The sequence below is a fragment of the Acipenser ruthenus genome, chromosome 8 (assembly GCF_902713425.1).
Source record: "Acipenser ruthenus chromosome 8, fAciRut3.2 maternal haplotype, whole genome shotgun sequence".
NCBI lineage: Eukaryota > Metazoa > Chordata > Actinopteri > Acipenseriformes > Acipenseridae > Acipenser > Acipenser ruthenus.
In genome coordinates this window covers 15,735,936-15,759,605 of record NC_081196.1, presented here as the reverse complement: position 1 = coordinate 15,759,605, position 23,670 = coordinate 15,735,936, and the positions used below count along the sequence as shown (strand labels likewise).

Below are 23,670 nucleotides of genomic sequence, written 5' to 3'. Positions count from 1 at the left end.
AAAAGGAAACTGTACAATTAATTCTGTTTTTAACTTGTGGGTTGACCTGAACTAGTCGGTTTTGAACCAGGATGCTTGTTATAAACATATTTCAAAGGCAGAAAAATAAACCATTAGTTAAAAAAAAACACAAAAATCATGCTCTATTTATTAAAATCTTACACATAAATTCAGTAAAGATTTGTACACGGTCAGTGATGAATTATCAACTCAAATGCTGTAATGGGACTAGCTAAAACCCTTCTCATACCTCAGTACTGGACTCACCAATTAATGGATCCATTTCAATGGGCAGGTGATGGGCCTGTTCCAGAGAGTATCCTGGGGCTCCCCTGAGGCCTACACACAGACACACAACATGTCATCAAGGAGGGATCATACTTTCCACACACAGCACACAGTTAACTATTTGCTCACCTCTTCTAGAATTAAAAAGCCACATTGCTTCATAGAAAATGAAAATATTTCTATTCTAGAGAAGAAAACAATTAACTAAAAACAAAACAGGTAAATTATAAGAAAAAAATAACACATACAACACAAGTTGGATACATAATTGGTTTTTATCCCCCCCATTGACAAAGAAAATCTGGCGGCTTTATTAAGCTGTTTATGAAAACTGCTGTGATCAGCTGACCTTGACCGTTAACCTTTGGGTAATGTTTTCCATACTTAACTGATTGGTACCATGTGAAAACACAGTTTTACATTTATTTTTCTAAACTATTCTCCAAGGATTTGATCGGGATTCTGATCACTGATAATTATTGAGATTAAGACAAGTCTCATTTACTTGTATTGATCGAGATTGGGATCCAGACTGCAGGCCAATGTTTCAGATGAAGCTGACGGTAATACTCCCTAAAATTCTCACCTTAGTGAGCCTATTGGAAGAATACCCTCAAAACAATTTGTCTGACTAGAACCTGGAAACCATACAATGTTATACAACTGAAAAGCCTCCTACATCTACAAAACACAGATTAATGGTGTATTAGTTACAGTGATTGTAAAGGGAAACTGATGATTCTTGATGCTTGGGGACACACTGGAGCTATTGGAAATAGACAATCCCATAGATAAAGGGTTCTGATTGATCAACTGCACAAAGAGACAGCTACTTCCAGTGGAGCTTCAAGAGCAGTTGGTGACAGACTTTGTTTTTGTAGTTAGGTAGATACGGGTGAGAGGAGGGATGTCAAATAAACAAACTCCAGTGCTAAGCCTGAAGTCGAGCTATCAGATTCTAGCCAGTGCCACCTACCTACTGTGTTGTGCCACCTATTGACAGCAAACAGCCTGCTGCAGGTGACCGTCACCACTGCGGGGACGGTGAGGTGGGGCAGCGTGTTTGCTGCCACATGAGTGACGGGGGAGTTGGAGGGGAATTTGAGTACCATGATCACGTCCTGCTGCATCTGATCCTTAAACATGAGGGGGCTCTGTGGAAGGAAACACTGTTGAGTAGAAGAGAGAAGGGAGGAGAAGAACAAAAAAAGAAGAGGAGGAAGACAGAATGGAAAAGGAGATTAGTGTGGAGGTTCAAGGTAAAACGAGGTACAAACACAAGGAAGGCCGCATGCCCAGGGAGACAGGTCAGCTGTTATCTAGACACTGCTAATTCAACAGCATCCCCTCCACCACCACAAAACAGAAGAACAAGGGGCTGAAGCACTAAAATAGGAGGACAGTACATGTAGGTTGGTAAAGGTCCAAGAGGAACTGGTTTGTTCAAGGTAGAGTTAGGTAAGTGGTATCAGTAGGGTTTAAAAATGACATGATTAGCAGAAAAAACGCGCCTTACATATTATTAATACAGCATTTAGAATTGTCAGTATATTAAAGAATAATCACAAAAACATCTTTACGTGCGTCACTTATAACCAACCGAATTACAGAAGGATCACATATATGCAATTGCCTGGAATAATTCAGTTATTATATTCTTCCACTAAAATCGTAGAATCTAGAAATAATAAGATAACCAGATTAGTAGCACTAATACCCTCTAAAAAAGGCATTGTGAATTGATACTGTGACCTTGTCAATTTTATAAGTGACCTTTGCTTCACCTAGATGCTTAAATTAATGGTGTGGGTACTAATAAATGGGCCATAATGATTATTTTGCATCTTTCTGTTGCTAAATTGAATACAAAAATGTATAAGTCTAGTAATGCAAAATTATATCCTGTGACATCCGGGTAGAATAACCTTGTTTAACATAAATTAGATAAAATCCTGTTTTAAGCATAATTAAGCAAACAAATACAGTACATGGAATAATTTAACATACAATAAGAACATGGTGAATAGCAAACAACAGTCTATTTAAGATGTCTTTAGCATTTCCTCAGATCGTTCATCTCCTTCACCAAGAGGTTAATTTTAATAGAAATGTCACTGTTCATGAGAAAAACCCATGTGTACAAATAAAGCTGGGTTTTATAAGGAATGAAAGGGAATTTAACAGACTAAAGATTGGAGCCATAGGTCACCATTTTTATCTAGCAGGTGGATCTTTGTGTACATGACCTTTGCATGCCTGTTCATGTTGTGAGCAATGCTGGTATTACCAGCTTTAACTGGCTTTTCACTTGGATGGCTGTAAAGTGTGGTTCTTTAGTCCCTTACATGTTCTTTTGAGTTTACACTGGATACAATACACCCTTTGATTTTTTTTTTTCTTTTTTAACTTATCTACAATGCAATATCATGTAGAGAACCTGTCTCACGCACATCATAATGTTAATTCATTATGTAGTTTGTTAATTAATTATGTAGGTCAACAGTAAAATACAAAATATAAGAAGCAAAAATGGATGATCTAGAGTTTCTTTTGTGAATGTGGATTAACTGATAACATTTAAAAAAATATGCAAAATGCCAAGCAATTATACTGTATTAAAGTTCTATCATGGTCTAACCTCCAGGGCTTGGGGAGTGTGTTTAAAAATGCAACTGCGGCCCCTGCTAGTCTCCCAGGGTGATAGGGACTAACATGGCAGGCATAGCCATTTTTCACTTTCTGATTTTTCATCAACAAGCACATTTTCTCACATCTCAGGTTGCATTAACTGAACAGTGAACTCAGAGCCAAGCTATAGCACAAACTCCATCAATTGCAATTTACTGAAAAAAAAGCCTCTCTGGGACTCAAACTAATGTATCTTCATATGCCTGAAATGTGCTTTGGTTTTGTTTTTTTTTTATCCACGTTATTTCCAAAGACACTTGAACCATTAATAGGATACATTAATTTTAATCACTAGTTCCTCAAAACTTCAATTGCTCTCGACTGACCGTTTAATCTACTTTCATTTTCTTTTTTTTCTAACCGCTATGCAACCTTCGTTCTTTAAAGACCCTGTTACAACCTTGGATTCCAGGTTTTCCTTTACACACTCAATAGGTGTGATAGCCAAATGAAACACTACATCTGAAGCTGACAATGCTTGAGACATAATCATCAGGACACTACACACTGTGTCCAGTGTTTAAAATGAGCTCTGCTGGTTAAGCTGTAAGTGGAGTGTAACCTCAATACCCTTGGCTGCTCTTTAGGGTCCACCCAATGTTAAATATCCCGTTACTCAGGCACTGCGCAAGAGAGCCCTGCTTGGAGATCCAGGGCTTTCAATCGAGATCCTACTTGTGTATTTCCGGTAGATGACCATATTAGGAGATAGGCTTGAATGCAAGTGTTTTGGAATGTTGATGCGGCGCTGATAATAGACTCGGTGCAGTAAACAAACATTTTCACACAAAATCTTGACAAAATAAGAGAAATGGCGACATCGAAGACACAACGACCTGTTTTCCAATAAATATATATTTTTGTTTTGTGTTTGTGGATCAGATGCATGAGTCCAGAGCTGTTTAGGGTTATGTTGCCCTGGTCGCCACCTTGCTGGCCATTCAAGCCACAGTGAACAGCCCCATCTTGTACCACATGATCAGGGTGCCTGGGATGAATACTTTGAATGGGTTTTTATTTATTTTGCACATTTTCAATGAATCCTTTTTTTGGGTTGCTTTTGGTCCCTTTTGTATATATGGCCATAATTCCCTTATTTATGATCAAATTTGTTCATTTTGTTTCCATGTTCCCTACATGTTGAAGTTTCATTGTACACTGTTAGATTTGAGCTGGCCATGCTAAAATATTTTTTTACAAACAACAAATAATGTTTTTTTTTCTAAACAGCATCTCTTTTCCCATGGTTTTTGTTATCTGTATAATCATATATTTGGCATGCAAATATATGATTGTGTATAATGTTGGGTGTGTCACATGCTCAAATTATCTTATAATACATCAATATATATTAGTCATTATGTGACACCAACAACAAAGCAGCTGGCCAAATTACTATACAACCTGCTGTTTGGTTAAATGCCTTGCAGTAAAATAGACATATATGCAAATAAAAAAAAAATGACATGGTAAAGTCCCTCCCTTCTCATTGCATAAGGCAACATACCTACAAACATAAATTATAGTACTGTAGTCTGTCACCAGTTTCAGGATTACAACTGAAGCCTGGAAACAAGACTTCTAGAACAATGGGTTCCCCATATGCACATATGAATGTTGTGCATATCTGCCTACTATATCTTACAGTGACATTTCATACCATCTTTATTTATATTTACATTTTTTACCTGATTAATATCATATTATCAGGCTTATTAACTAATGTCCTTTTTCAACCAATGAGCTGAATTTTAAACTTGGGTGGGTTTTAAAAATTACCAATGTTGTGCAACTGACATTTTATTCTGTTTTTCTAAATAGGGATTTTCCATTTACTAACTCACCATAGCAGAAGGGGTAGAAACTACAGTTGCACATTCCATTTTGGTCATTTCAGAAACTCAAGAGGCTAAAAAAGGACATTACTGTAGTTGGTAAGACTGATGGGGAGCACACATGCTATGATATAACACAGGTAAAGACCAAGTTGACTAGGAAATGTTAAATTTCAGTTAAAATCAGGCAGTTGTTTTTATCAGGTTAAACAAATGTGAAATCAAGCTCAGTGTTTCTGGAACAGGTTGGTTAGGGTACATGGCTTGACAAACAATTACTAAAAGGAACTAGTAACCTATAGTCTTTAGACTTGGCCAGCACTCTATGTAAACCCACACACCATGGGAAATAAGAGCAAGAGATAAAGGTAATCATGTAAACCCAAACCACGCATCAGAATATCACCTCAGGATATTGTTCCTGTTTTGAGACATCCACAGTTGTCGCATGCTGCTAACCTTAACATAATCTCATAGGATCTGAAAATACAGTAGTGCTTCTTCTGTGTGCAAGTCTGCTGTAAAACTCAGGGTTTTTTTTTATCAAACACAAATCCCACCAAGCACATTGTTTCTCACCAGGTGCATGGCAGAGCTCCGAGGCGGATGTGGCTCGATAAGCAACTGAGATGGCGTCTGTCCAAAATTCTGTATTTGTGCCTCCATGGCCTGCAGGGAAAGGAGAGCTATTGTCACAATCAATATGCATCAAAGTGATGGGTCAGTGCGTTACTTGACAATGCAAGCAAATCCTAACTCAGCCATGACTTAGTGGGGGCAAATGTACTAAATATTCACAGGGTGCTCTTCTCTCTGGTTGCGGAGTCATCCGAGTGTTAGTATTGAAGAGACAAGCCTTTCCTATTAACATGCTTCAGTTAACCATTCCCATTTCCAGTTGTTGGGGGTTCGAAGTGGAAATGTTAACCTGTGGTGACATGCAGTTAGATCCTTTTGAGGTTTCTCTATGATTTATTGCATACAAATACCTTGATAAATGAGGATGTAAGGAGGAAAGTGTGGGGTTCTCTAATAAAATAAGGCTCTGGAATCTTTGAAGGAGAAAAAAAATACACAAGGTTAAAACGAAAAAAATACAAATGATACACCATGGAAAATAAATCTGTATAGAAATGAACAAATACAATCAGTATTGAAAAGGAATTGAAAATAATAACAATGGGAGGGATTGTCAGAGCACTGAAATGTAAGGTCTGGTTAAAACACAATAGCAAGTTTACCCAAAATTCCTTACCTTTTCCATCACATGCATCTTTTGGTGCTAACAAGTAGCAACCAAAATGATAATGTTTCCCATCCTACAAGTCAACCTACATTTAAAATGTGTCTTCAACAAAGACATCTAAGACAGCTAAAGAGGGTTTGACTGTTAACACACTGCAACCTCACTGTACTTGGACAATCCCATCATAATTTTACTGCTGTTAGTTTAAAATGTTTGTAATATACTGTATCTATCTATCTATCTATCTATCTATCTATCTATCTATCTATCTATCTATCTATTTATCTATCTATCTATCTATCTATCTATTAGTGAATGATAAGAGTTTATGGAAATAAGCAGACACATTTGGTAACAATTATCTGTTAGCCACTAATAGTTCGTAACATCATCCATCATTTAATTATGAATACTCATTAGAGCTATTTTAGGTTATGTTTTGTGGCAAGAAGTCATGGTCTGAGTGACATCTGTGTTTAAAAAAAAAAAAAAAAAACTCTTAATAACAGGTCAAAAAGTGTGAGATGCCACATGGAATGGATCATTTGACAATCTTATTTTTTAAACAAGTTGTTTATATATAAAAATAAAACAACAAAAAAAAACACTTAGTCAGAATAACCTCTATAATACACCCCAACTGGTGCACCTATAGTACCACATCTCCATCAGTCACAAAGAAAGGGTTAGAATTCAAAAAGCTTATTGAAAGTACTGTACTATCTAGTTTCTCTGAGCTGTCAAAACATGTCAATATTTTAAAAAACAAAAAATCAATACTTTAATCTTTAAAACACTGTCAAAAATATACCTGTATCTGAAAAAGAAATCTACTACATTTAACAGCCAGTTAATTAGTTTAATACACTTTAGGCCTTGCTTATTGCTGATAAGAAATGCATATTGCATAAGCCATATGCTGAGTATGCTCCCAGCAAAACTGCCTATCTGGGATAAAAACAAAGCACTCATCACAATACACTGCGTGCCAATCGTTGTTTCTAGCTATACTTTGTTTGGACCTTTCATCTTAAAGGTGAACAAGCATGTCTTTCACATGGCATTTCCCCAGTCTGGTGACAGTTTGTAATGAAATCTTTAACTCTGCCGTATGCAGTCATGCAGCTACCTGCTGCATTTCAGTCAAATTGAGCAGACAGGTTTAATCTCCAACACAGATGGGTACGAGATAGTGCTGACTAACTAAACCGAAGAATGTAAAGTATGCATGCCTCATACCGAAGAAAAATGGAGAACATTTAAATATAAATGAACAAACAGTCCAACCATTCGGAAAACTGTTGATTGCTAAGAATTAATAAATTAATAACAGATTTGGTATAGTGGTAATCATCAAGACATTGGCCTGATTTACATAGACTTACCACTCATTTTGCTTCCTTGAGCTAATTAATGCTTAGGATTGCACCCAGCTCTTTAGCGTGTTTACCAAAGCTTTTAACCTCTGATTAAAGCCGTAAGAAAGCTGGGTTATTAATACGTTTATTAGCCGTTCTGCACTTCTTGTTATTTAGATTATTGGGGAGAGTAAAATCTGCATTGATTAATTACTTAACGTTTAATATTATGAAGGAGGCAGTGTGGTCCAGTGGTTAAAGAAACAGCCTTGTAACCAGGAGGTCCCCAGTTCAAATCCCACCTCAGCCACTGACTCATTGTGTGACCCTGAGCAAGTCACTTAACCTCCTTGTGCTCCGTCTTTCGGGTGAGATGTAATTGTAAGTGACTCTGCAGATGATGCATAGTTCACACACCCTAGTCTCTGTAAGTCGCCTTGGATAAAGATGTCTGCTAAATAAACAAATAATAAATAAACAAATAATAATAATGAAACTAGCTTCTTTAGAAATAATCCTGAACAGTTTCATAAAGTACCACATTTTATTTAATCCACAAAAACAGAATCTAAATAACTCAGGGAGTTAAATGGTGTTGTAAATAAGCCCTATATATCTACATCTAAAACTGATTAGAAAATATGAAATACATACACCAAGGCGCCTAAACATACATATGTTTCTTGTGTGTGAATCACCATTTCTTTTTATATTTGCAGAACAAGACCTATAATACCCAGGCAAGGCCAAATAAGAGTTAATGCATAACTTGGCTGTTTACATCTCGGAGAAGCAGCAGGGTTTGTATCAAGAGGTTTGTGTCATGTTCTTCTGTATGCGAATGCTCTCATGATAAATATCATGGTGAATCACGGCAGTTACAAGCACAAGCTGAGTTAAGCTGTCATAATGTCCTCAACTGAAGCTGCTGTGCCTGTCAAGAGGTGTCGTTTTTTTAATTTGACATGAGGAGGAAAATGATCTATTATTCTGACCTCTAATTTCTTGACTTTTTAATACTATAATTGCCACGGTTAACGCTAAAGCCATCATTTCACTTGTCAAGCAGGAATGAATCCTGGAGCTGATCGTCACATTTCAACATCTCTCCGAGTGAAGACATTTCGTGTTATTACCCAAGGATGGGTGCTTACTGGGGAGCAGTAGCTATCACTGCTACATAGTCATCATTGCAAAAACCACACAAGTCTGAGAGACAGCTTTTTAGGTTATATCACTTCTTAGTTATACATTTCTTCATAAGTCTTATATGAAAGTCTTACCCCCACAGTAACAATCTACTTTTTAACTTCTCTCTCACTGTCCAGCTGACTTACTTCAAGCTAAATTGACAGTAGACCTATTCTGGTCTGCGACTCACGCATTAGTAAATTCAGCTGAGGTACTGAAGGGATGCTCATGAAGAAAATTGCATTGTTATGTTAAGATGAAAACTGACAAATCTGCCCTCGCAGAAGGTCACGTCTCACATTACAAGAACTGTTAGATAACTTAAGCTGTATTTTTTCAGAATTTTAAAATATACCACATTCAGCAAATTGACAAAACTATTTGAGTTATATCTACAGGGGTTGGACAAATAAAAATAAACACCTGTAGTATGCAGCACACTTCAGTGTAAATGCGCTGAAAATCTTTGAAAAAGTAAGATTTGAAATTAAGTCAAGAAATTGTACTGTTACAATTGAAGGAGTCAGGACAAGATAATGAAACATATGAACTAGCCTAATGGATCCATCATTTTAATTGAAGTGCAAATTGCAGTGATTTCATGTTTGATGTGTGCTAGCACTTCTAGTTCCTATACAAAAATGAAAGGCTACATTTTTTTTTATCAGTATGGTTCTAACCTATATTGTCTCCTTAATCATTATTGTATATAAGTTAAGCAAATAATTAAATGTATAAACAAGTTTGTCCAGCAAAGCTTGCCAGAAGCTTCAAGACTAGAAATAGCCATGTTTGTGTTGGACAGCACATAGCATTCTTTAAGCAAAACAATGGCTGTGTAATATTGGTATTTCTGATTACCCTGAAGATAGGTAATGTGCAATATAGTAGCATGTTTTTATAAGCCATTAGCTTTATGATATGCACAACAAAAACTTTGAATATGTACACATATTTTTAATTTAATAAAAAAAAAAACAATAATTCCTTAGCTGTAACCCTGAAATGAATGATGCATACTTTCTTGTCACTTTCTTTTATTATTAAACCCTCCAGTTGACACAGTATTTCTATTATTTGCATACTGGTCACTTGATAAATAAAAACAATCTCTGTCCTGACAGGATATAAATGACTTGTTTTCCATACAGCAGATGGTTGATATCATGGGGTGTGAGGAGCTCTTCACTGTAAGCTAGAACACAGCACAACACTCTGCATATACCAGCTGCTGAAATTTCTTTTTTCAATTACGCTATTTTAAGCTGCATTGGTAAGAATATGTTGCTTATATTGAGTCTGTTAATTAGGTATAGACATGTTCTTTACTCGCAACCTGCTGGATCATTCCAGGCTTTTAATCAAAGAACATAAATTACAATTCCTGTAAAGTTTTCAGATAACTTTTTTCCCCTCTAACTAGGCAAAAGAAACAAAGCTATTACATTGTTTGGAACAACTGATACATCAATTATCCTTTACAGCTCGACCCTATAGAAGGTGTTTTTTTTTTCTGGGCAGTTTCCTGACCACCTAAATAATCCCCCAGCAAATTCAGAACCTGCCTTATTTAGACTAGAGGTCATGACAAGTTGGTCATGCCACTTTTCATGCAGTGATGTCAATGTTGCAATCGGCAAGCAGAGAATAGTGATCACTACCATTTCCTTCTCATTAATGATAATTAAAGGTTTTCACAGTTGTGCCTGAAGTACAACTCATTCTCTTTCTCTTAGCAATTAAATAATCAAGTGATACATCTTTGTAAATCATTCAATACAACAGACAAAATGTAAACAACAGGATTTCGAATACGCCACTCACTCACCGGAAGCTGAGACACAGGTATAGCTGAAACGTGACGTCATTAACTGCAAGTAGCCTATTGGGGTGCCATGGTGGATGAAAAAGTGGGCAGCCATGAGGAACCAGTAAGAACCGCTTATACGGTATGGGATAAATCAAGCCGTTTAAAAACTAATGTCTTTAAAGTGACTAGCAGATCTATTGTATCTATATCTACAGTGATGATTTCCTATGACTGGTAGACTCAAACCATATTGGACACATATATATAGGCAGAAATAGAGACATTACAGGGGGGCGTCTCTTCTTTGTCGAATGGTGTGGCCAGTGTTGACCCTGGTGCTACTCCAGCTTACCTCTCGGAGAACAGGGTCTGTGATGCTGTCCAGATTGACTGAGCCCTCGTAAGTCAGGTAGTGAAAGACGTTGAGCGCACGCACCGCCTCAGGTCCACGCTGCTTGTATCCAAAAATAAGGTCAATCCACTGATGCAGTTGACATGACACAAACTCGCTTTCCAGAGCCTGTCAAGTGAAAAAAACACAGCTTTAAAGGTGATGGCAAGATAAACTAAATGGCCAGAAGTATGTTTTCTGGTCCTGGTCCATATCAAACCTTCTGCAAAGAAAATGGCACGTTCTATTGATGAAATTGAAATAAAGAAAAGATGTAGAGAAAGCAATAAGACATGGTGCCTTGAAGGCATCACACAGATCCAAGGGGTAGGATCATCTCCCCTATATGTCCTTGCAAAACTAGTATTTAGTACCACAAAGATCATGTACTTATAAATGTTTCATTTTAATATGATGATGGGATCTTCTTAAGATGTTTCCAAGACAGATGGTCAAAATATATAATCTAAATCAGTGAACAATGTGCCCAAAATTATCTGTCCATTTTTCCTTACAAATTGGTTGATATCAGTGCTTTAAAAATGCTTCAAGTGATTGATCAAGTTATTATGTGAAGATCCATTGCTATACACTGCATAAATCCCTCCGATATGTGAATTGATTGGAATAATCAGTCATCCTTCTGGTCAAAACTACATCTACTGTATTTTGTTAACAATACAGGTCACCAGCCTCACAAGTACACATTTATTTGAAAATCTCAAACAACAGCATTATTACCAAAGAAACATGCAGGCGAGCACAGTGGTGGAGCTAGCTGGAGGGCACATCATTACAATTGCAAATGACAGATGCGTAGATGAAAACAGGGCTAAAGCACATTTTGTTCCTTCTGCGGCTTTTCTGCCTGTGAAACCAATGCCAGTCAGTTCATTTAAAATCCCTCTACCCTTACCAATAAATAAAATGGGGATGTACTCTTTATACAGAACGCCTTTACGTCAGAGAATAGACAATACACACTGGGATACAACAATGCCAGACTACTTGTAATCTTGGTATAAACACTATGTCCATGCGAAATGAAAAAAAACATTCCAAAAAGCCCATGTGAATTGAAATCATGCAAACTGTGGGAAGAAATATATGTTCTATATTCTAATCCAGAGAATACAATCTCTTTTTTTCTTTAAACACCAGTCCCAATTTTGCAGAACCCCTGTGAGGTAGAGTGGCAGCATATTGCACACAAAGCAGTGGTGTAGTCTCCTCTGAACTGGTTCTTAAATCAGTCTTCATTTTTTATTGTGTGTGTGTGTGTGTGTTTATTTAAAAAATAAATACATTCATAAAAATCTGTGGAAATGTTCAGTTTATACATTATTAAGGTTAACATCTGAAGGATATTGTAGTCAGACAATGGAGAAAGTCTACAAATTCATAAAGCAGTAGAAGACATATCTTAGGTCACAGGCCAAAGTGTCATTAGATTTTGCTCACGTCCACAACATTGAAAATATGAAGTTACGGGCTGAAATAGTTTGGTGTTGTGGTGGCGGCGGTGGATCTGCAAACACATACAAGCTCTCCTCACAAGGACGCTTACATAAGTAACATTGAACTTGTTCATGTACTTCACCAGCAAACTGCAGATAGGCTAGTGGATTGAAGAATGAGAACATCCTCAATTTGCTGGTAAAGCACATTCACAAGAACGTTATTAATATTCAATTATAATACCCATTTGTGACTAATGTTTTTAACTTAAATTACCTTTACTGTGTGGGAAGTTAACATTAGCTACAATTACAGTATTATTTAGAGGTATAATTAAGGAAGACCAAACATGGAACAGAACCAAAATGTGTGAATGCTCTCCTCATTATTTGTCAGAGATAAGGCTTACTGGTTTCATAAATGCATTATTTGTCAATATGTTTAGTTAAGCAGCTATATTCAACACAGCAGGTATTACTACTAGATAATTAACTGCAATTACAGTTATGTTTTTCGAGCATATTACAACAGTGAGTGGTACAGTCACATTAACACTCTCCCAGAAAGGGCTCTTATTAATATATTTTCTTTCTACTCTTCAGATTTGGGGATGGTTGTATTGGTATGCGTTTAGTGTCAGTGGGGATTCCTAGCCTACTGTTCTGCAATACTGCATATTTCAAGCAGGTGAAAACTGCACTCTTGAGTCATCCTGATCCACGTGACAAAATGCTAATTTACAGAAAACGGCACATGTGGTCCTTCCCCATAATTACTGCTTTTTTCTCTTTTGGATTGTGTATTGTTTACGGGGATGTAAGTACAAAACATCTAAATGGTAAGTAATCCAGAATTGTTCAAATATACAGCAGTCCCTTACTCTTACAGACACCGTTATGCCGCACATTTGGCTATACCGGACAACATAAAACCCAATAATCACCCATTAAGTGTGATGCTAGGTCACTGTGAATTGTATGATCCAAAGAGACACACTGAAAAAACCCCCCAAAAAAACAGCTGTTATACTGACACCAAATACATGACGCACATATAAATGGAAGAACCGATGCAAGTAACCTACTAAAATCAAGCACATGATTAAAAGACGGCATACAAACTCATACTCTGCAGACTTTAAACTAACTGGGATCGATTGGTTGGAAAAGGGCGAGAAGCTTTCAGAAATGTTGATGGACTCCAAAGTCTTTAATTGCTTTTCCCAAAGAAAGTCTGACTCATACCAACAGCAAACAAAATTAGCAGGTAGGCTATGTGTTTTACTTGCAGCCACGCGCACACTGTAACATTTTCTATGTAAATGCAGCAGCATGATTTATTTTGTGTTACTGGCAGCCTATAGCTAAAGTAAAAAAAAAAGTGCGCTAGGTATTCATTTGATTTTACTACTGAACTGTACTACTGAATAGGCCAACTGTACAGATTTATATTATTACATACTGTAATGTGTACAGAGAACTCATTAGTGTTATTTCAGTGAAATAACTTATACAGTTACAATAAATGAATCACTATAAACGTATGTGTGAGCAATTCCTTTTTTAAAAACGGACACCCTTTTATTTTCAGATAACTTGTTTGTTTCCTGACATTTCCAGTTGAGAAAGGGACTGCTGTATCTTCTAATATGATAAAGTTAACAGCAGGCAGATGTAATCATTAGCAATTTATAACGCTAATATTTTCCAAAAAGTAGAAATAAGTAGTTCTTCATGCTTGAAACACAGAAAAACATGTCAACAGTGTAAACATTAGAGTAAATTATAAATAATCCACCCTATACATTTATTTTCCTTCCTGTTGTATTTTGAGGATACAGTATTTTTATACAATATATTTTCTTTAGTTTAGTAATTCCAATTGTCTATATTTGTATATATGCAGCTGTGACAGCCTGCACACTCAAGTCATAAATTATCGTGGTAAAACTGAACGTTTCCGCTTGTGTTCTAACAGTAGCGAAAGAGTTACCTTTGTTTTTGTAGTTTCACCTTATTTCCTGTGTTTCACTGCTGTACAGTAGGCGATGTGTCTGAGACATGGAAGTCTACAACAGGTTCTGATCTAAAGCACCATTGCCAGTTCTGATGTGGAAACTTAATAACCTTCTGAATGATGTGTATCCTATTATTAATACTAATAATTTTCATAATGTACAATACTTTTTTTTCCCCTGTTACTGTCACTTTGTGTTGAACAGACCAGAAAAATAAATGTGGGTTTCAGAAAGGTCACTGCCATGAGTTTTGTCTCTCTTGGCTAACCTTGTAATTCCCAAAGAAAAGGTCAAATGCATTTAACCCCCCCCCCCCCCACTTCCTCCCTCCTCCTCCCCCCCTACAGATAGCAAACAGGTCAGCAGATCTCCAGAACAATGAATGTGCTCCGCAGCTCACAGAACACATATACCGTCAATGGATGCATTAAAGATCTGATTTAATAGGGGGCACAATTCCAGCTAATTTAGAAATAAGAGTTGTGTTAGCAACATGAAATGGATCATATAGACTTAACCTTGGAGTACCAAATAACAAAACAAACAACTGTGATAAAGATAACTGCTGTTTTTTGCAATTTTATGCAGGGTTAGCATTACACACAGTAATCTCAGTTGTTGTTATTTGATGCTTTTAAAAATGCATCTATAAGGATAGCAGCACCATAACTGAAATGTAATTCTAGGTTAATTGATAACGCCCATGCCTTATTTGTTCAAGATCAATACAATTATATTGTATGAGGTTCTCTAATAAAGGGCCTGTCTCTATGAATGAAGCTAGGAAATTTTGCTTCACATATTTTTCTTGTATTACTCATCTTGCTTTTGATTTAGCTTCAGTCCTACAAACAAACAAATTATTGCTGTTTATAAACATATACATTTTGCCATAATACACCTGGGTTTATTCCAAAGTGCTGAAAATCTGCAAAAGACGCATGCTCTCATTGTATGTTCGGAAGTTATACTATTCAGTTCCTAAAAACCCTAAACCGGGTGTGTCTGTGAGGAATAACCCACATCTGGTATCTCTTAAACAGTAAGAAATATATAGGTCCTTTATGAAAAAATGGAGCCTGTATTTATAGGATTCTAGTTACAAACTCCAGCAAGGCCAGTTCTAGACTGCCTTCAGTCCGAGTCTCTGGTCCCTGAATATAATAAACATGCTTGAGTAACTGGCTGAATGTGTTCTATTTCTGGCTCTCCGTTCCACAGGAGGCCTGCTGGGATTGAGTGCCTGAGTAATACTGCAGATGCACATCTGTGAAAGGCTTTCTTAAACTGCTAAATTATGATTGATGAACCCGGCATTAGGGTAACATTATCGGGGACACTTACTGCTGCTGTTCTTCAATGACATCACTGAGGTCAGACCCAAATCACGTTAGTATCGAACACACTGCTTTATTAAGGGGTTCATAAATAAGTCAGAAAGATCTGTCTAGTCTTTTGCAGACAAAGGGAGAAAACAAGTCACCACTGTTTCCATTTCACTGAGTGCAGACTCAAGTCCAGTACTCGGGGGTTTCAGGTGATACTGGCGGTACGTAAAATTCGGATTACTTTTTATACCCCATGAGATTCCAACTGTTTTTTTTTTTAACCTCTTCATGAGATGCCATGTAACCACAGGGGTGTGCAATTTTTGAAAAAATCTTCTTGTCCATGGGACAAAATGCTAGAAAAATCTACTTGTCCTTCTTAAAAATCTACTTGCCCCCTCACCATCCCACAAAACACACATACACAAATAAGCCACTTTCACACACAAATGCCGCTACTGAGCCGTCTCGGAGACATTAAATTATTAAATTATTTAAAATACCCATTCACACAGCATGTAATTGTGCAATCTATGCCGCTATAATACCATCATAACCCTTTCACACAGCCAAAGGGATCATTTGAGTACAACAGTCGACAGATTGTTTTCATGGCAACGGCCCACAATTTGCCCATAAATTACAGCATCACATACCGTCCCTTACATTTGTGAATTCACCTCCTAGTCAGCCCATGAAGTTAACAATTCCTTAACTTATTCCAGACTCCAATGACTCCCTAGAAATCTGTGTTTTTCTAGCAACAGAATGTTGTGACAAAAAAAGAAAAAAAGTACTTGTCCGACGGGCAAAGTATAATGGTAAAACTTGTTGTCCCTCACACAAATCTTGTTGTCCCAGGCGTCGGGTGATATGAATTGCACACCCCTGAACCAATTAAGCACAGTAACACAAAATGTGTTCTCATCAATATGAAAATATAATTCATATTTTCTTTGAGGGCATAAAGCTGTAAAAACACAGAAATAACATAATGCATTCTATTCTAAACTAGATTTAAACATATGTGGTAACTAGTTTAATTGCAGTATTATCTGGTTTCTTAGTCAAGGGTTGATTACTGTATTCCTTCAAATTTATGACACACTTTTTAAACCATTTTTTTCTTCTCAAAAATAGCTTGTGTCTTAAATTTGAGTATAGTATCGTATAGTGATGCATTTTAAAAATTGCCAAAAAAAGACTTGACAACCCGAGTACACAAACAGCAACGTGACTGACTGCTGAGAAAAGACAAAACAAAACGTTACTGCCCGATCTCGAATCATCCATGACATACAATCAGCCATTTTCAAAGAAGCACCATTAGCTTCCTGAGGAATTCAAAGAGAAGTTTTTCACAAATAGGGAGAAAAACAGGTGTGAGTAATCACGACTGGAAATGAGAAGCAGCACATAACTGTAATGCTCTGTATGACAGCAGACGGCTGCAAACTGTCTCTACATGCGTAATTGAGGTTGTATCTTTGTAAATGCAGATTTATTTGATGTTTTATTTTTTCTTCAAATTGAGGGTGGAAAATTTGGGCTGTGTCTTAAATTTGAGGACGTCTTAAATTCAAAGGAATGCGGTAAGTCAGTGGTTAGAGCAGGCCAGAAGCAACAGAGGACTGGCTATCTGTTCCATATTCATACTCATATATCTCTCCCCCCCCCTCCCTTGTGGTCTATTCAATTGATCTAAATGGTGGTATATATTTTTTAAAACATCTCCAACAGCATGTGGGAGTTTCTTATTTCTGTCTTTAAAAGTAAGACAATGCCAGGTTTGTTCTTATTTGTAATATTTAAAGTATATCATTTTCACACTCTTTTTGTTCACCTCAACCATACAACTTAGTTGAGAAATAGCCTTTTTGTGATCAAAACAGCTATGAAAAAACAACAACTTTAAAACTGAGCTCAAGACTTTTCCTTTTTTTTATTTTAGGCTGAATTTATATAGATTAATATATAGACTCTGTTAAAGTCAGGCACACACATATAAATTATAGATTTGTAATGTCACATTTGGTATTGCTATTGCATTTCTTTGCTCTTAGTTTTAGAAAGTAAAACTAGATGATTTCAGGGGGCCTGTAGTTTCTGGTGTTTTTACCTTCATTGATCCTGCTGAAGTGCTAAATAGAATACAGTTCCAGAAAGTTTTACAAAAACACCAACACCACCACCACCAACTGTAATCGATAGACAGAGCTGACAGAGAAGAAATCCTTACCATCCTGTTTATCCGGACAAAATCTTCTGGCTTTTTCGCCCAGGGAGGGAGATCAACATTAGACACAACTGTCCTGTCATCTCTAACCCCCAGATTATATTCGTTACTGTTCACAAACATCTCAGGGAGGTAATAGAACTCCGGGATCAGCTCCTGTTAAAATGAGAATACACACATTAGATTCCATTCTCAACCACAGACAGAAAGAAGAAAACATTATTCCGGGGATGAGGGTCTACAAAAAAAAACAACAAAAAAACATATGTTTTACATAGTCAGTAACAACAAAGTTGAAGCTAAAATGAACAAAAGTATGCCTACATAGGATTTGATACAAATGGAAAAAGTAAAAATGTAGCAATAGACGATTTCATTTCAGCACATATACTCTTATATTACAGGGCTACTCAACCCTGGTCCTGGAGGGCCGCTGTCCCTCCTGGTTTTTGTTCTAACTATACACTAAATTGATTAATTGGACCAATTAAACTTTTAATAAGCACTTAATTGGTCCAATTAAGTAATTTAGGGTACAGCTGGAACAAAAACCAGGAGGGACAGCGGCCCTCCAGGACCAGGGTTGAGTAGCCCTGCCACAGTAGTTAAAGGTGAAACAACTAACATAGTAAATATTTATTTTTTGACTTATAGGCAAAATTGCCATTTCATATACCCTTGTTCTTTATTTTATTTTTTTCAAACTAACCTGTTGTCTGTTGCGCATGCAAGTCCCAAAGCTGTTTGTTTTAGCCACCTAACTACAAATTAGATTTATTTATTTATTTTTTTTAAATAAAAAAAATAACAAAGCCCTATTAGGCCCATTAACACAGCTTTAACTGGTGAACTATTTAAGCTTATGAAGACATCTAAAACAGACAACCTGTCGATGAAGGTAGGTTGGTAAACCCCACCTCCTCCTCACTTTAAAAAGTAAAGGAATCTTATTAATTGGATTACTAGATAACACACTAGTAATTCAAATTAGTAACCTGATCAAAGCTGATTACACTGAAACCTGATTCATTTCAAGTTTGACAATGCTTAATAAATTAATACAATTAAACAATGCATCTTCCATATTTACTCTATCAGCCTTCAAAAGATAAAAGGACTGCACATTACTCTGTGTTTAGAACATAAGCACATAAGAAAGTTTACAAACGAGAGGAGGCCATTCAGCCCATCTTGCTCGTCTGGTTGTTAGTAGCTTATTGATCCCAGAATCTCATCAAGCAGCTTCTTGAAGGATCCCAGGGTGTCAGATTCAACAACATTACTGGGGAGTTGGTTCCAGACCCTCACAATTCTCTGTGTAAAAAAGTGCCTCCTATTTTCTGTTCTGAATGCCCCTTTATCTAATCTCCATTTGTGACCCCTGGTCCTTGTTTCTTTTCTCAGGTCAAAAAAGTCCCCTGGGTCGACATTGTCTATACCTTTTAGGATTTTGAATGTTTGAATCAGATCGCCACGTAGTCTTCTTTGTTCAAGACTGAATAGATTAAATTCTTTTAGCCTGCCTGCATACGACATGCCTTTTAAACCTGGGATAATTCTGGTTGCTCTTCTTTGCACTCTTTCTAGAGCAACAATATCCTTTTTGTAACGAGGTGACCAAAACTGAACACAATATTCTAGGTGAGGTCTTACTAATGCAGCTAACTTTGAGGACTACATATTTCCACTTTCTTTAAAAATTGAAATGATGAGAGAATATCTAAAGGTATGACAGAAACATGTCCTTCACCAATGATGTAAATAAAACATTGATAAATTCGCTTATCATGACCTTCATCTAGTGTACAACAATAGCATCTTGTAACAAATGCCTGTATATGCTAGGAGCAGTGTCCAAAATATAGTCTTCAACATGATAGTAATGTCAGTAAAAAGTTGGTCACTGTGGAGTATATTCACAACACAAGGAATAACCTCTTGTAACAATTATTATTATTTTTTTTTCAACTAATCACGTAAAAGTAGGTCATTGTGTCCTAGATTCTGAAACCTTTGAGAATACATGCTAAGGAATGCCCCTTGTAAATTGAATGAGCTTATGAAGATAGAGCTAATAGTGCAAGAAAGAATGTGCTGGTGCCTCCATACTGTACATCCTCATCACCAGGGATACTCATCTCTTGAGGGGGGAATTCATAACCGGGCCCAATGAGCCTTCCACTTATTTTCTTATCTTTTTAACCCTTTGATTCCCAAATAAAGAAAAAGTTGAGATAATAATGATATCTAATTTTTTTTTTTATTTCAGGAACAACATAGACCTACAATTCTGTAATATAATAATAGCTGATATAAAACAATGATGATGATGATGGTTGTTACTGCATGGTAAACCTCCAGAGTAATGTTTTGATCAAATCAACCCCTTGAGTGTTTAAAATTACACCATTATAAAAGGCATCAGAAACATTACATTTCTAGAAAAGTGTGTACGCTTAATAAGATATGGATTTCATGTTTAATTCTGACTCTGTCTAATCATGGTAGATAATGGTACTAAAATAAAATACTTTTTAAACCGTAGGTGTAACTTGAATACTGGCCTGCTGTGTCTTATTAATGTAGACAATAAACCTGTGGTATAACATTAGATTGAGAATAAAGTACAAGCTACTGTACATAATCAGACTGGAAAAAGCCACCAAAGACTAAAAAAGAAACACACACACAAATAAAATTAAACTTTTCTTTACTAAAAATCACAAACCAAACAAAAAACTAAACTACTTTTTTATAATAATTAGTCACAGTCAGAATCAACTATAATTGTCGTCTAGTTGCAAATATAAAGTGCGCAAGAATAGGATCCAGCTCGTCGTGAGGGATCGTTTCCACCGGCCAAGGTTTATTGGTCCCTGCCAAGTATGCAAGATCAGAGATGCTTTTCCTCATAGCGTTTGCATTTTTGCTGCTGTGCTGTGAAGTTCTGCTTACAGCATCTGACAGTACGGTAAATTGAGAGGACATTTTTTAACAAATAAGCGTCCACTGCATTGCCTATTTGAAACCGTCAAAGCACTTTGAAACAGGCAGATGTTTAAAAAAAGGCTGAAAAATTCTCATTCCACTGACATCAGATTGCATCTGTACTCAGAAATATCAGCCGCTATCGGTCTTCATAACAGGGATTGCAGGCTAGTACTGACGTCAGTAGTACCTTCTAATCAGAGAATTAAGCATAGGATTTTACAGGGAAATATCAGTTACACTGGTATTACTATACTAATACCAGTAAAAAGTTAGTAAACTACAAATATAGTACTGGTACTCTGAGTTAAGTACATTATATGTTATTTTAATAATGTAAATAATATGATTTAAATGACAGTGTTTCAAATGGCCTACAGCGGAGAAGTGAAAAACGATGCATGTGTTTACTTCTCTGCTGTAACTCACCACAAAGCTTTTAAACCTGCCAGATCCGTTTTCAACTGCAGTTCCCTTGGCATTCATTAATTTTGCAGCAGCCTCATAATGGTCTAACAAGTCAATCATGGGAGCCTCCATTAACTGTATTACTTTACACTATGTCACCTTAATGACATTTTGTCAAAATCTTTTTCTTATGAGGTGCATGAAATCCCTTCAGACAGCGGTGCAGCATTTTTTTTTTCATCTTTTTTTTTTTTTTTTTTAAAGAGGTTCTGTACGAGGTGGTGGTCCAAACGATGGGTTGTTTTGGTTGTTAGTAAGAGAAGAAAAAAAAAGACGAGAAACAAAGAAAGCAGGCGAGAAAGCGATTGGCCTAGTTAAGGTCATTTCCGGGTGACTTGCTCTTTTGAAAGGTTGCCCCCACTAACAGTCATTCTTTCCCCAGCTTGTACTCATTACCAACGCTGAAGGTCAGGATTAATAAAGAGAAACACAGTAAAACAAACTCCCTTTTAAATCAGGGTTCTACCAGACCAGGAACAGTAGAATGTAACCCTTGCTGAGAAAAAAAGTTCATTGGTTTCTACAGTGAAATGCAGACTGACTCCCCCTCACACCACTCTCCAAGCACAGAGTTCCACAGGACAGCTACTGAAACTTTCATAAAAGCATAGCAAAGTGTAATAAAACAAAGTCAAAGCATATTAACGCTCATTAAGGTATGATAAAGCATATTAAAAAACATGGCAAACCATGGAAAAGCATGAGACAACTGCAAAATACTTGGTAAACTTTTATATGGGGTTTTGGGGTCTCAAAACAAAAAAAACAAAGCATGCAATTATTTGTGACCAACAATCGGAAAAGAAACCAAAAAAAAAAATAGATACTGCTATAAATGTTCATTATTTGATTAGACTTTCCAATTGTTCTAAATCTGTGGTTTTCAACCTTTTCATCTCAAGTACCAGTATTTCCAGTAGAGACCACCAGGTGTACCAGTAACTATATGCAATCTTGAAAGGCTGTTGTAAAACAGTGACCTATCCCATTACAACTGTTTTTTGGCATGCAAGTTGTCACTTTGTCACTAAAAATGTGACGGCATCATCTAATTATTGACAAGAGTTCACCACAATCATCAACAGAGTGGCTGCTTTGGTTCCCCATCAGTAATGTTAAAAATTCACAAGATTACAATGGTGTGATTAAGTTTTGTGGTTGAGGAATCGTATCGCCATAAAGAACACCAGTACTGGTGTGCGTAGCACTTGAAAACCACTAAATTCTGGATCTAAATATAGCTGTTGTTTAAATCATTACAACATCATTACAACAGGATCCTCTGCAATATTTTACATATTTTAGAGACAGAAACACTAAAGAGACTCACAGATACGGTTAGATGTTTGAATTAAACAGTAGTAAATAATTTTTTATCAGCTATAGGGATCCCAATACCTGGTAGTACTGTAGTTCAATACTGAATTGTAACACATGATGACTTAAATTCAAAGTAAAACTGTACAATGATCAATTGAAAAAGATGACTGTATAAAGCAGACAGCTCACCAGTGACCTCGGGCATGTCAGAGTAGTTGGTCTATGCTGTCACACCTGACATGGATTTATGTCCAATACCATTTTGACAATGGTATATAAAAATAAAGTTTTACCACTATTTTACAATAAGGTTACAACTACAACTAAAGCTGGTAAAGCCAGCCTAAATAAATAAATAAAGCTTCATCGCCTATATAAAAATAAATCTTTGCAGACATACAAGTATATTTTACATTTTAAAGAAAGTTGCATTTGTTAACAGGGGAGCTATCTGCATACAATGCTTCTTGCTGTGTTCTATTGTATTCCAGCTTAATTTAATATGGATTATTCAGTCATGTCCCCAGGCACAGTCAAGTTAAAGCTATGTATGTACATAAAAGCCTACATTTTAAATAGCCCTTGTCATTAATGCTTTATTAATTGCCCAAGGCAACACAAACCCAATGCTAGAAAAATATGACACTTTGAGGTCAATGCTCATTCCTACTGTGTATTATGGAATGGGCAAAATTTAGAATTAACAGCAAGGCACAGTCCTTTTTTTTTTTAAAAAAAAAATATCTTCACAGAGAGGCATACCAAAAATTGCATCCACCTTTCATGAAAAACACAATAATACCATTTGTTTTGTTATTACCAAGCTATTTCATTTTGTGGAATTAAAAATGCATTTAATTTTTATACATAAAGTCCTTGTAGACACGTTGCCTTTGGTGCCTCTGGCTGCTATATTCATCAGATTGCAAATTTTAGTCCTCAAAGGACCTAATTTTGAAAAAGAAAATATACAAAGCCTTTACATCTGAGATGTAAGCTGACTGTATGTCTGTGTAGGGTGTGGGGTGAATGGTTAGTGCATCAAACC

General features: G+C 36.4%; 1 protein-coding gene across 27 annotated transcripts in view; it reads right to left on the bottom strand.

The window, feature by feature from the left end:
- The window catches only part of LOC117972866 (neurobeachin-like), a 355,091-nt gene that overhangs the window by 22,072 nt on the left and 309,349 nt on the right, over positions 1-23,670 (bottom strand). For 12 of the 27 annotated variants that reach the window (XM_059028569.1, XM_059028575.1, XM_059028570.1 and 9 more), the window contains 6 exons: positions 17,850-18,002; positions 10,769-10,936; positions 5,801-5,863; positions 5,391-5,480; positions 1,265-1,457; positions 268-339 (listed from right to left, as the gene is read on the bottom strand). In XM_059028569.1, coding sequence (XP_058884552.1) covers positions 268-339; positions 1,265-1,457; positions 5,391-5,480; positions 5,801-5,863; positions 10,769-10,936; positions 17,850-18,002 — 739 coding nt within the window. The remainder of the gene's footprint in view (positions 1-267; positions 340-1,264; positions 1,458-5,390; positions 5,481-5,800; positions 5,864-10,768; positions 10,937-17,849; positions 18,003-23,670) is intronic. The other 15 variants (XM_059028573.1, XM_059028580.1, XM_059028581.1 and 12 more) reach the window with 3 other exon arrangements.